The sequence below is a fragment of the Bufo bufo genome, chromosome 7 (genome assembly GCF_905171765.1).
Source record: "Bufo bufo chromosome 7, aBufBuf1.1, whole genome shotgun sequence".
NCBI lineage: Eukaryota > Metazoa > Chordata > Amphibia > Anura > Bufonidae > Bufo > Bufo bufo.
In genome coordinates, this window is record NC_053395.1 from 46,815,492 (window position 1) to 46,830,224 (window position 14,733).

The window sequence follows — 14,733 nt, forward strand, 5'->3', positions numbered from 1 at the left end:
CGTTTTACAACAGCTGGAGGGCCGCAGTTTGAGGATGCCTGGCCTAGACCGTGCGACCAATGAATGTAATGTCACAGGCAGAGGAAATCACTAATGTTAAAGGGGGGCTGTTGCTGTTCACTGATCAGATATTGATTACCTATCCTGAGTAACAGGCCATCAATATCAAAATCGTGGACAACTCCTTTGACCACGGTCCGTATACTTACCCTCCGTGCTCTGAGCATTGCCCAGCACCAGGAAGTAGCATGCGGAGGCACACACAGGCGGATGCTGAATGGCTTAATCCTGGGGTCTGATATTCCACTGTGCTCCACTTCCTGCTCCTGTCTCGACACGGCTGGGAACGCCACTCAGCCAATCACAGCCCACAGCGATGACCCTCCTCAGTGAGCGATTGGCTGAGCGGAATTCCCAGCGTCAAAACATCAGCAGGAAGTAGAGAACAGGGGATCTGCAAAGTATGTTGTTGTTTTTTTTTTTTTTTAAACAATCTTTGTATTTGTACTGGAATACCCCTTTAATATATGGAGGGGGGGGGGGTCTGTATATATTTAGCCCTTCCCTTTTATTTCAGACAGGCTCCCTGGGAAGGCCACTCCCATTTTTGTACAGCGACCCCTTTGCTATAAAAGGCTCCCCCCCCCCTCCAGGTTGACATCTTTGTAGGAATTGTTAATTTCTAACGATAATTTGTTTTACCTTAGTCCTAACCATGGCACAGATGGGTATTCTGCTCCTGTGGACTGGTTAGGACAGGTGGAAATTTTATTGACAAGTGAAAGTAATTAAGCAATTAACAAGACCCTCCCACCCAAATAAAGACGGGGATCAAACCCCAGTCCCCTTGTGTAGTTACAAGCAGAAAAAAAGGCAACACTAAAGCAACTAAGGTAGGGATATTTGTGTGCCACTGTTAGGACTAAGGGAAAACAAATTATCATTAGAAATTTAATGATTCCCTTACGTCCTAACCAGTGGCACAGATGGGGATTAGCAAGTAGAAACCCCCATGGGAGGACTCTCATGCCTGGCGGAAGATAATACTGTCCGGCCAAATGAGGAATAGCGAACTCCAAGAAGCCGACTTACAGATGACATCCAGCGGAATCGAGCTTCTTTCTGCAAAGGAAGTAGCCACCGCTCGAGTAGAGTGGGCCTTCACAAACTCAGGTGGCTCCGAGCCTTGAGACACATAAGACTCCCGAATTGCCTCTTTGATCCATAAAACTGATGGAGGGTTTAGAGGCTTTCCTACCCTTGTGGGTACCGAAAAAAGGATAAGGAGGTTTTCATCCTTCCTAAATACCTTGGACCGCTCCAGATAAATCCTGAGACATCTCGAAACGTTGAGGGTATGGAGCCCCCTTTCCTCTGAGGAGGGGAGAGGAGCCAAAACTGGAAGAGAAATCACCTGGTTGATGTTGCTGAATGAAGGCCCCTTTGGAATAAAGGTTGGTAAAAACTTGAGCAGTACCCGGTCTTGCAGGAACTTGGTGTACGGCTCAAAAGCAGAAAAAGCTTGGAGTTAGTGATAGCTAATAAAAAGGTAATTTTCCAGGTTAGAAACTTGAGCTCCACCTCCTCTAAGGGCTTAAAGGGGGGAGATGATAACCCCCTGAGCACGACCGTTAAATCCCATACCGGGATAGGTTTAATTATCGTAGGCTTTAACCTTGAAGCTCCCTTAAGGAACCTCTTGATAAGGGGTTCTTGAGAAATGGACCTGTTGAGACAGGCCGAGATAGCAGAAGCTTGCACTCTGAGGGTCGAAGGTGACAACCCTTTATCCAGACCATCCTGCAGGAACTGTAGGATGGTAGGTATGGACACATCAGTGGATGACAGTTGACGACTGGAACACCAAGTTGAGAAAATCTTCCAAATTCTTGAATAAGATCTGTTGGTAGCCTCAGATCTGGAGTGCTCTAGGGTTCTCAAGACAGACCCCGATAGCCCTTCTATTCTTGGAAGGGACTGATCAACCTCCAGGCTGTCAGGTTGAACATTTGAAGATTTGAGGAGGCCTGAGTGTCCCCCAAAACCAGTACTCTCTCTGGGGGAAGCCTCTAAAATTGCCCCCGACTCATTTGAATGAGTTGGGTAAATCAAGCTCTTTTCGGTCAGTATGAAATGATGGCGATGACTGACGCTTGGTCCTGCCTGATTTTCATCAATACCCTCGGAATCAAGGAAATTGGAGGGAAGATATAGGCCAGCCCAAACCTCCATGGGATTGACAGTGCATCTATTGCAACCGGGTTGTCCTCCCTGTAAAGGGAGCAATACCTCTCCACCTTGGTGTTGAACCTCGTTGCCATGAGATCGATCTCTGGCATTCCCCACATGAGCGTTATCTCCTTGAAGATGTCTGGATGGAGACACCACTCCCCGGTTGGAAGACCTCAGCTCCGGCGATCTGCTATCATATTGTGAACTTCACGAATGTGGACGGCTGATAAGTGGGTGAGGTTCAATTCTGCCCAATCCAATATCACATCTATCTCTCTTAGGAGACTTTGTGACTTTGTGCCTCCCTGCTTGTTGATGTACATTACAGCGGTCATGCTGTCTGACTGTACTCTCACCACTTTGCCTTGAATGCAGGGAGCGAGATGAAAAAGGGCTAGCTTGATCGCCCTGATTTCTAGGAGATTCGATGATAATAACTTCTCCTGAGGTGTCAGATTCCTTGGACTGTCTTGTCTAGAAGATGTGCTCCCCAGCCTACTAGGGATGCATCTGTGGTAAGTATGATCCAAGAGGGTTAGATCAGGGACTTGCCATCCTCGAGATGGGTCCACCATCTTAGGGAGGACCGGGCCTGATAAGACAGGGAGTGCACGGAATTTAGTCCCAACGGACTGATTCCACTTGGCTAGTACCTCCGATTGTAGCGGACGTACAGTACAGACCAAAAGTTTGGACACACCTTCTCATTAAAAGAGTTTTCTTTTATTTTCATGACTATGAAAATTGTAGATTCACACTGAAGGCATCAAAACTATGAATTAACACATGTGGAATTATATACATAACAAACACGTGTGAAACAACTGAAAATATGTCATATTCTAGGTTCTTCAAAGTAGCCACCTTTTGCTTTGATTACTGCTTTGCACACTCTTGGCATTCTCTTGATGAGCTTCAAGATGTAGTCCCCTGAAATGGTTTTCACTTCACAGGTGTGCCCTGTCAGGTTGAATAAGTGGGATTTCTTGCCTTATAAATGGGGTTGGGACCATCATTTGCGTTGAGGAGAAGTCAGGTGGATACACAGCTGATAGTCCTACTAAATAGACTGTTAGAATTTGTATTATGGCAAGAAAAAAGCAGCTAAGTAAAGAAAAACGAGTGGCCATGATTACTTTAAGAAATGAAGGTCAGTCAGTCAGTCGAAAAATTGGGAAAACTTTGAAAGTAAGGGCTATTTGACCATGAAGGAGAGTGATGGGGTGTTGCGCCAGATGACCTGGCCTCCACAGTCACCGGACCTGAACTCAATCGAGATGGTTTGGGGTGAGCTGGACCGCAGAGTGAAGGCAAAAGGGCCAACAAGTGCTAAGCATCTCTGGGAACTCCTTCAAGACTGTTGGAAGATCATTTCAGGGGACTACCTCTTGAAGCTCATCAAGAGAATGCCAAGAGTGTGCAAAGCAGTAATCAAAGCAAAAGGTGGCTACTTTGAAGAACCTAGAATATGACATATTTTCAGTTGTTTCACACTTGTTTGTTATGTATATAATTCCACATGTGTTAATTCATAGTTTTGATGCCTTTATAGTCATGAAAATAAAGAAAACTCTTTGAATGAGAAGGTGTCTCCAAAATTTTGGTCTGTACTGTAGGTGCCATAATGCCCAAGGAACCGCCTCTGCGGTTGATGACATTGGTCCCAACATTCTCATCAAAGTACGAATGGTTACCTTCCGAGGTACTGAGAGAGAGCGGGCTGAATTCTAAACAGATAGCCTTCTTTCGGGAGTAAGATGAATAGTCATTTCCACTGAATCCAACAGGAATCCTAGGAACTTCACTGAGGTAGCTGGTAGGAGCTGGGACTTTTCCCAGTTGATTATCCATCCTAGCTGGTGGAGAAAGGCTACAGCCCGCTGAATGTGTTGGGACAGGATCACTTGGGAAGGGGCTCTGAAGAGCCAGTCGTCCAAGTATGGAATAATGCTCAGACCCTGAAGTCTTAGAGCTGCCACCACGGAAACCACCACCTTGGTAGATGTGTGTGGGGCCAAAGAAATTCCAAACGGGAGGGCCACAAACTAAAAGTGTTTTAGGACTCCCCTGATTTGCACTGCGATCCTTAAGAATCTTCTGGACCCAGGATGGATGGGAATTTGGAGGTAGGCATCCTTGAGGTCCAAGGTTGCCAGGAAATCCCCTGGCAAGAGAAGATTGGTCACTGACTGGATAGTTTCCATCCAGAAACACTTGTGTCTGATAAACTGATTGAAGTATCTCAGATCTATGATCATCCGCCAGTCTCCGGTCACCTTGGGTACCAGAAAAACTGGGGAATAGATACCTGCTCCCTGATCTTGAAGAGGCACCTCCTCTAGTGCCCCTTTCTGAAGATACTCCAGAACATAGTTCTCCAAAATTCTCTGTTTGCTGGAAGGAAGCAATTTTGTTTGAACAAACTTGTCTAAAGGGGGACTGTCCAAGTCTACCAGGTATCCTTGAGATATAATACGGAGAACACACGGGTCTTGGATATGAGTCTGCCAAGACCCTAGAAAATGTTGTAGACGACCGCCTACGGGAATATGGGGATCAGGGAGTTCTGGAAATCCAGTCAGACCGGCAAGGTACCAAGAGCCTCGAGGAGGCCCTCAATCAGAGCTTCGAGGACTTCTTGGGGGGCTTAGAGACTCTGGAGGATCTTCCCCCTCTAAGGGAGCCCCAATCTCTTTGGGTTCTAGGCTGAGGTCCCGAACTGGACCCGTACCTCTTGCCCCGACCACGAAAGGACTGTTGGGGAAGGGATTTGCCCTTCTTGTCCGACAGTCCCTCCATTATTTGGTCCAGCTCTGTTCCAAACAGTCTGCTGGGTTCATACGCCATGGCGCAAAGATTGTGTTTGGAAGTAGTATCCGCCTTCCAGGGCTTTAGCCAAAGCGGGCTCCTGCCCGCTGTAGAAAGCGCCATGGACTTAGAAGCCAATTTTAGTTATTGTGGAGCTGAGTCACACAAAAAAAAATACAATGGCTAGGCCGGCTGTCTTACAAGAGGCCAAAATGTCATCCCTAGAGACCCCCTGGTCCAGGTCAGACTGAATCTGGGTGAACCTGGTTTGAAGGAAGTTCGCCACTTCAGAAGACGCAATAGCGACAGAGGCAGAAGCCGAAGCCGAGGAGTAAACAAAAATCAGCCTTCCTGTCCATCGGATCCTGAAGACTTGAACCGTCGTCTGATGGCACCATGGTCCTCTTGGACAACTTAGAAATGGCCATGTCCACCTTTAGAACTGGCCCCCACGAGAACTGATCTTTTATTGGGAGGACCGACTTGAACCTTTTGGTCAACACGGGACCCTTTTCCGGTTTCTTCCACTCCGTCTTTATTAGGGATAGGAGGGAAGCTTCCGCTTTAAAGGCCGTAGGCCCCTTAGAGGCGGATGTTGAGGCTTCACCGGGATCAACATCCTGGTCCCCCAACCGGATGGATCTCAGCAGCCACTGGGCCTTTTCGGGAGGAAAGAAGTAGGCAAAACCGTCTTCATCCTCGGAAGAAGAGGAGAGAGATCCGTCTCTGGTATCCTGACCCGACACCTCCATGGCCCGATGAGGAGAGGAAGGTCTCCGGCGCTTGGATATAAGAGCCTGCTTCAGCTCCTCAATGGAGGAGTTCACTTGACTCATGTTAGACTCCATATAACCCTTCACCCAATCGGGAATACGCATAGTTGTCCTCCAGGACAATCTGGCAGTCGTGGCACTGGAGATCCTGCCAGGATCGCGATCACCGTCCCTGATAGACGACATGGCTGCCAAAAGACAAACAGAACTAACTGTTGCGTTAGGAGGAGGAAAGGACATTTCAAGCAAGAAGGTCTTTTACCCAGAAAAAACACGAAATGCTAGAATCAAAAGAAACCCGCAAGGGTAATTATAAGCACAAGCTGAACAGAGGAACCCGCTGAAAGTGGGAATCCAATACAGCTTAAGCAAGATAAGCAGAGTAAAAATACAACTGCGCTCCAGGAGGCTGAACTGACCCTTTAAACCAGCTTTAAATAGCCTGCCTGGCGCCAAAAATAGGCTCCACCCATGTGGGGCGGAGCTAGCGTTAAACCACTGACGTCACTTCCCAATATGGCGGCGCCCACTGGAACAACGCGGGCCACCGAACCCCGACACAAGCGCACTGCCACAAGACCAGCAGCGCGCATACTCATGAGGGAACCCCGCCCCCCGCACGGACACTCCGCCGAGAACAAAAGGTACCGCATAGCAGCGCTAAATCACCTAATGCGGCTAAAAAATTCACCCTGCACGGAGACAAGCAAAACTGACCCAAACAGGGGTAAGCCTGCATAAAGATAGAACAGGGGTCCCCCGGGAAGGGAGGGGGGGACCTCCATACCACCCGTCCAGACCTGTCCGCAGGACAGAAAAAAACACAAGGGGACTGGGGTTTGATCCCCCTCTTTATTGGGGTGGGAGGGTCTTGTTAATTGCTTAATTACTTTCACTTGTAAATAAAATTTCCACCTGTCCTAACCAGTCCACAGGGGCAGAATACCCATCTGTGCCACTGGTTAGGACGTAAAGGAACATGAGTACACTGTCCCTTTAAAAGGTTACGCCCTGCTGTATAAAATCTAGTTGCCCCTAGCAACCAATCACATCGCGTCTTTCGTTTTCCACTTTGCCTTGGGAACATGAGACGTGCCCTGTGATTGGTTACGTTCCGCACCGCTACCTACACCTGACGCCCAGCACTGTACGGCTGTGACAGCTCCCGATATGCTCTGCGGCTCTGACCGCTGCACCGGGAAGGAGGCGGAACTCCGCGAAGCGCTTCCGGGTCAGCCCTCTATACGTTGAATGGGCTGTGTTGACATGGCGGTCCCCCGCTGTAGGCGCTGTCTTCCAGTGTGAGCGGTGTCCGCCTCCTCCTCTCCGGCCGGGGTGTATGGCGCCCTTGTCCCAGCTGGTAGTCTGGCTCTCCCAGTCTGCCGCTGTACGCTCCTATGGGGTCTTCTCCAAAGGCCTGACCCGCACCCTGCTCATCTTCTTCAACCTGGCCTGGAGGCTTCGGATCAAGTTCCCCTATCTGTATGTCATCGCCTCCATGATGCTGAACATCCGGCTCCAGGTGAGGGACCGGACACCCGGTGCCTCTGCTAGTTCTGCCTGTCACAGAGCCAGTGTGCTGGACTGCACTCGGTGCCTCTGCTAGTTCTGCCTGTCACAGAGCCAGTGTGGTGGACTGCACTCGGTACCTCTGCTAGTTCTGCCTGTCACAGAGCCAGCGTGGTGGACTGCACTCGGTGCCTCTGCTAGTTCTGCCTGTCACAGAGCCAGCGTGGTGGACTGCACTCGGTGCCTCTGCTAGTTCTGCCTGTCACAGAGCCAGCGTGGTGGACTGCACTCGGTGCCTCTGCTAGTTCTGCCTGTCACAGAGCCAGCGTGGTGGACTGCACTCGGTGCCTCTGCTAGTTCTGCCTGTCACAGAGAAGGCGTGGTGGATTGCACTCGGTGCCTCTGCTAGTTCTGCCTGTCACAGAGCCAGCGTGGTGAACTGCACTCTGTGCCTCTGCTAGTTCTGCCTGTCACAGAGCCAGCGTGGTGGACTGCACTCGGTACCTCTGCTAGTTCTGCCTGTCACAGAGCCAGCGTGGTGGACTGCACTTGGTGCCTCTGCTAGTTCTGCCTGTCACAGAGCCAGCGTGGTGGACTGCACTCGGTGCCTGTCACAGAGCCAGCGTGGAGGACTGCACTCGGTGCCTCTGCTAGTTCTGCCTGTCACAGAGCCAGCGTGGTGGACTGCACTCGGTGCCTGTCACAGAGCCAGCGTGGTGGACTGCACTCGGTGCCTCTGCTAGTTCTGCCTGTCACAGAGCCAGAGTGGTGGACTGCACTCGGTGCCTCTACTAGTTCAGCCTGTCACAGAGCCAGTGTGCTGGACTGCACTCGGTGCCTCTGCTAGTTCTGCCTGTCACAGAGCCAGTGTGCTGGACTGCACTCGGTGCCTCTGCTAGTTCTGCCTGTCACAGAGCCAGTGTGCTGGACTGCACTCGGTGCCTCTGCTAGTTCGGCCTGTCACAGAGCCAGTGTGCTGGACTGCACTCGGTGCCTCTGCTAGTTCTGCCTGTCACAGAGCCAGTGTGCTGGACTGCACTCGGTACCTCTGCTAGTTCTGCCTGTCACAGAGCCAGAGTGGTGGACTGCACTCGGTGCCTCTGCTAGTTCTGCCTGTCACAGAGCCAGAGTGGTGGACTGCACTCGGTGCCTCTGCTAGTTCTGCCTGTCACAGAGCCAGAGTGGTGGACTGCACTCGGTGCCTCTGCTAGTTCTGCCTGTCACAGAGCCAGAGTGGTGGACTGCACTCGGTGCCTCTGCTAGTTCTGCCTGTCACAGAGCCAGAGTGGTGGACTGCACTCGGTGCCTCTGCTCCTCTGCTAGTTCTGCCTGTCACAGAGCCAGAGTGGTGGACTGCACTCGGTGCCTCTGCTCCTCTGCTAGTTCTGCCTGTCACAGAGCCAGAGTGGTGGACTGCACTCGGTGCCTCTGCTAGTTCTGCCTGTCACAGAGCCAGAGTGCTGGACTGGATCAGAAAATGTAATGTATTACTGATGCTATTGTCATCAGGACAGGGCTACACAGTGGGGAACTGGCTTAGTTGCCCATAGCAACCAACCAGATTCCACCTTTTATTTTCCAGAGGAGCTGTCCAAAATGAAATGTGGAATCCAATTGGTTGCTGGGGGCAACTAAGCCAGTTCTCCTTTACACCTGTCTGGATAAATCTCCCCCAGTGTCTGTCTGTATGATGATCTGGATATAGCACTATTGCACTAGATGGCTATGAGAGATCACCAGTAATATTATGATATGGGAGGGTGCACCAAATCTGCTGTATATGTTCGCCATGATGGATGAAATAGCATATACCATCCCCTCCCCCAGGGTAACAGCAGTGATAACATAAAATATTGCACCGCGTATTGTTGCAGTGGAGACCGGACCTATGGCCTCTCTCACATGAGAGATACGGATAGTGTCAGGATCTGTTCTGGGGAAAACGGATGGTTTTGCACACAAGTTGAATCAGAGTGAAGGGGCAGGGAAGGGGGCGCTGCCTCCGTGACTTCAAGCGTGTGTGGAGAAGCGCGCTGGCAGGGGATAAAACTAAGTTTTCAGGAAGAAAGGCATTATCCGAAACACGCTGCTGGCGGCTTGGGATGGTTTTGGGAGGCGACGGGTTTCCTAAAGGACATGTCGCCACATACCACTATGTGAAAAGGTCGGCAGCTGTCCATCTGCGCGTGTGAGATGTGGTCTGTGTCCTCTCTGGCATCTTCATGCATTCCATCAGTCCCAAGAAAAAAAGCCTTTTTCTAATATGTAAATTAAACCTACGTGCAACAAGGGCAGTGCCACCCCGTCGTCTATGCCACGCCTCCACCTCTGTCATGTACCAGACACACAGTCCCTTAAAGGGTTTCTGTCACCCCAATTTTCGCTATTAAAACAGGCTGACATTATAGATGTGAAAATGTCACCTGGATTTAACTCTGCATTTCTTTTATTTAAGTATGCCCCGTTTTTGTGTAATTTTAACTTTATTACATGCAAATGAGCCTCTGGGGGGGGGGGGTGGTGGCAGCGTTGCACCTGCCCCTAGAGGCTCTGTTCGCCCACCTCATTTCCACGCCCTTCTGTCTTGATTGACAGGGCCAGGCCAGCGTTGGTTCTCCTGCTGGCCCCGTCTGCCGTGTAAATCTCGCGCCTGTTCCGTTCAGTATTCGGCACAGGCGCAGTGAGAAAGCAGACAGCTGGCTTTCTCACTGCGCCTGCGCCGAATACTGAGATTTACACGGCAGACGGGGCCAGCAGGAGAACCAACGCTGGCCTGGCCCTGTCAATCAAGACAGAAGGGCGTGGAAATGAGGTGGGCGAACGGAGCCTCTTGGAGCAGGTGCAACGCTATAACCCCCCCCCCCCCCCCCTAGAGGCTCATTTGCATGTAATAAAAGTTAAAATTACACAAAAACGGGGGCATACTTAGGTCCTCTTTTTCACCGATCCTGACATTGTGAACTAAGTATCCTGACATATACAGCGGCGCCCAGAGATCTCACTGCACTTACTATTATCCCTGGGCGCCGCTCCGTTCTCCCGTTATGTCCTCCGGTATGTTCGAGGACTTGGTTATAGTAGGCGGAGTCTGCCCTTGTTCTGCTGGGCGTCTCCTTCTCCTAGGCATGTAGCGCTGGCCAATCACATCGCAGAGCTCACAGCTTGGGAGAAAAAACCTCCCAGGCCGTGAGCTCTGCGCTGCGATTGGCCAGCGCTACAGCCTAGGAGAAGGAGACGCCCAGCAGAACAAGGGCAGACTCCGTCTACTATAACCAAGTCCTCGAACATACCGGAGGACATAACGGGAGAACGGAGCGGCGCCCAGGGATAATAGTAAGTGCAGTGAGATCCCTGGGCGCCGCTGTATATGTCAGGATACTTAGTTCACAATGTCAGGATCGGTGAAAGGTCCTCTTTAAATAAAAGAAATGCAGAGTTAAATTCAGGTGACATTTTCACATCTATAATGTCAGCCTGTTTAATAGCGAAAATTGGGGTGACAGAAACCCTTTAAGTGTGTCTGGTACATGACAGAGGTGGAGGCGTGGCATAGACGACGGGGTGGCACCGCCCTTGTTGCACCTAGGGTTTAATTTACGTATTTTAAAATCTTTTTTATTTTTATTTTTTTTCCTTAGGCTTGATGGAACACATTGAGATGCCAGAGAGGACATGGGACTCCTCTTACAAGGGGGGAATGGACAGCTGCCGACCAATTCACATAGTGGTATGTGGCGAGAGATGCCTTTTTAAAGGGGTGATCCTACTAAAAGAATGTATCACCTATCCGCAGTATAGGTGATCACTATTGGATTGTGGAGATCTGACTCCTGAGACCCCCAGCGATCCCCTCTCTGAATGGAGAGGTCATATACACACTTTTAAGGTTGGAGACTATTGCACTATCAGGAAAGTAGTGTTTTTTTGTTTATCTCGAGGATTTACAAACCTTTGATGTGTGTCCTCGTAGTAAGTAAAAGGGGGACGTGTCGGGGGAAGGTGAGCGCAGACGTAGCTTCCAATTATACCTGCTTCTACTGACTAACCATTAATAATAGAAGACGGCATCACTATACTATACTAGAAGTGTTGTCATGCTGCTGTAAAATGACATATTGACCATGTAAATGAGTCAGAAGCAATTGCTCGAGTAACAATTCCATACTATGCTAATATCAGAATTGCTCTGCAGGAAATTTCCAATCATCCGATTTCTGGGACACAAAATGTAGAAATCCTGCTGCCCTGTGAATCCATCATCCTATGGAGATTGTTCTATATAGTAGTCTGTATCCTGTCACAATAACCTACCCAGAAAGCAGCCTGCATTCTGCTGAGGAGTTCACATGTCAAACTTCCCATAGTCCTGTGTGGTTATTATAATTTTTTATTTTTTTCCGAGTGCATTGTCTTATACCTTGATTAAAGGGGTCTTCCGGGTGTTTCATATTGATGATCTGTCGTCAGGATAGGTCATCAATATCAGCTGTATGAGAAGGCTGCAGCGCCGTCCATTGTATAGCGGCTGTGCTTGTATTGCAGCTCGCCTTCATTCACTTCTTTGGGACTGAGCTGCGCCTAGGCTATGTGACTGATGTACGTTACGTCACAGTTAGGGAGCATTCACACGACCGTGTTGGTTTTGCGGTCCGTAAATCACGGATCCGTGTGTTCCGTATGTCTTCAGTTATCTTTCCTTTTCCGTTCCGCAAGTCCGTATAATACGGACGTGGTGCTTCCGTGTGTCATCCGTTTTTCACGGTCCGCAAAAAACTGAAATGGGACTGAAATGGGGTTTCCTAGAATGTTTTCAGTCCAGGGGTCCGTTAAAAACGGATGACACACGGATGCATTTCTGTGTGCTATCCGTTTTTCACGGACCCAATGACTTTCTATGGGGGCACGGACCGTGATTTGCGGCCAAGTATAGGACATGTTCTAAAAAAAAAAAGGAACGGACAGCACACGGATGAGAATAAAAGGCATACCGCAATTTTCACGGACTCATAGAAATGAATGGGTCTGTGCATTGTCCGTCAAAATTGCGGAACGGACACGGAAGAAAAACACGGTCGTGTGAATGCTCCCTTATAGGAAGAGGCTGCAGCGTTTGCGGGAGTGCTATGGCTTCTTCCAACAGCTGGTCCACGGGGGTGCCGGGAGTTGGACCCCCACAATCTGATATTGATGACTTCTTCTCCTTTCCATCTTCTGAAACTGTTGAACAAATGTTAGCAAAAGGTTGATGAAATATGTGAATGTGACTGCAGGATCAGACTGCATGTGGTTTGCTTGTAGTCTGTTACCATGGAGACCTATAGCTCTACATAAGCTGTTGATGCAAACCAGTCGTTTGTTTTTAATCAAGAATATTTGAAAAAATTACTTCAAATTTTAGATGCCTTGGCACAAAAATGAGGTTGCAAAAGGGTACATGCCTCCTTTAACTGAATGCTCGTGCTCTGCTCTGTGTCCTATCCACATTTTTATAATTTTTTTATTTTTTTGCAGATCGCACACGGACCCATTCTTTTCTATGGATCCGTAAAAAAATAAAATAAGGACGTCACAGAGTCATCCATGCGCTGTCCGCATCCGTGCGGCCATTCCGCAAGTTATAGAACATGTCCATTTTGCGGCTAAGAATAGGTAGTTCTAATAGGAAAATGTGGTATCCGTATTTTGCGGATCCGTGGTTTGCTAAGAGTAGGTTCACACTTTCGTTTAACAGAGAACAGCCTGCCGGAGATCATTGGATCTGGCCTACCGGATACTGCCAGACCCCATTGACTATAAAGGGTTTTTGTCCGGCAAAAACTGGCACTTATGCTGGAAAGCGACTGGATCCCTTTTATAGTCAATGGGGCCCAGCAGTACCCAGTAGGCCAGATCCGGTGATCTCCGGCAGGCTGTTCTCTGCTGGAACTGTTAAACACAAGTGTGAACCTACCCTTATCCTCAGGGAGTTACTAGGTCATTTTTTATTATTTATTTTTTTAGCATTTTTGTATGCTTGTATTTTCGTATATAAATTTTATTTTTTTGTTTGATTCTCTTTCAGGTCCATATAGAAATCCACTAGCCCCCACATCCATGACAAACTACACTGTGTTCCAAATTATTATGCCAGTGAGATTTTCACAGGACTTCAGCAAAATGAGCTTTTTATTTTATTTTTTTAAATAAAGCTTTTTATTTCTCATATTTTAGATATCTTAATTAGATTCCCAAGCAATCTCGATTTAAAGGGAAAGCTCTTTTTAAAGGGCTCGTCCCACGTCGGTTCTACTGCAGTATGGGGAAGAAGAAAGACCTTTCGGAAGACGAAAAGCAGGAAATCGTTCAGTGTGTTGAGAAAGGCATGACCACAATTGATATTTCTCGAAAACTGAAGCGAGATCATCGGACTGTGAAAAGATACGTGAGCGATTCACAGCCCAAGCGAATACGATCCGATAAAGGCTCATTAAGGAAGGTCTCCGTCAGACAAATGAATCTTATTAAAAGGGCAGCTGTAGAAATGCCGCTGATGAGCAGCAGAAAGGTATTTGAAGCTGCCGGTATCCCCGGGGTGCCACGAACCTCTAGATGCAGGATCCTCCACAGGCTGCCAGTTATTGGGCCACCCCTAACCAAAGCTCACAAGGGAAAGCGTCTGCAGTGGGCTAAGAAATACGTGAAGACTAATTTCCAAACCGCTTTTTTCACTGGTGTATGCTGCGCTACACTGGACGGTCCTGACGGGTGGAGTTCTGGATGGCCGGCGAACCGCTACCCTGTTCCTGCAACACTGCAGCATCAGCAAGGAGGTGGCGGAGTGATGATTTGGACTGGAATATTGGGAAGTGAGATGGTGGGTCCCTTTAAATTCCCTGAGGGTGTCAACATGAACTCTGAACGATGTGTGGCGTTCCTAACGAAGCATTTTCTGCCATGGTATAAAAAAAAGAATTGTGCCTTCCCAGATAATATCATCATTTTCATGCAAGACCATGCCCCATCCCAGGCTGCAAAAACCACCATTGACTCCTTGGTTGCTATGGGCATCACTAGAGAGAAAATCATGGTTTGGCCACCATCATCTCCTGACCTCAATCCTATTGAGGACCTGTGGAGCATCCTTAAAAGGAAGGTCTATAAGAGTGGCCGCCAGTATACCTCAAAACAGCAACTCTGGGAGGAGATACTGGTCTCCTCTAAGGAAGTACAAGCGGAAACTATACTTGGACTTACAAGCGAGATGAAAAGGAGAGTTCTCCAAATCATCTCAAAGAAGGGCTCGTATATCAATATGTAACTTAATCTGGAATGAGCAAATCGATTCCAAGGAATTGATTTGTCACGTTAGCAAGAGTTCTTCACCAGTGAGGGGCTTTCGCCCAGTACTAATAATCTTGTGCCTGCGCCGCTA

At 48.8% G+C, this 14,733-nt stretch overlaps 1 protein-coding gene across 1 annotated transcript; it reads left to right on the forward strand.

Annotated features, from left to right (window-relative positions):
• Window positions 1-7,004: 7,004 nt before the first annotated feature.
• LOC121008237 (small integral membrane protein 10-like protein 2A) lies at window positions 7,005-13,526 on the forward strand. Its single transcript, XM_040440665.1, has 2 exons — window positions 7,005-7,335; window positions 13,384-13,526. Exons 1-2 carry the CDS (start codon window positions 7,153-7,155, stop codon window positions 13,402-13,404), a joined length of 204 nt encoding a protein of 67 aa, XP_040296599.1. The 5' UTR covers window positions 7,005-7,152; the 3' UTR covers window positions 13,405-13,526.
• The last annotated feature ends 1,207 nt before the right edge of the window (window positions 13,527-14,733 follow it).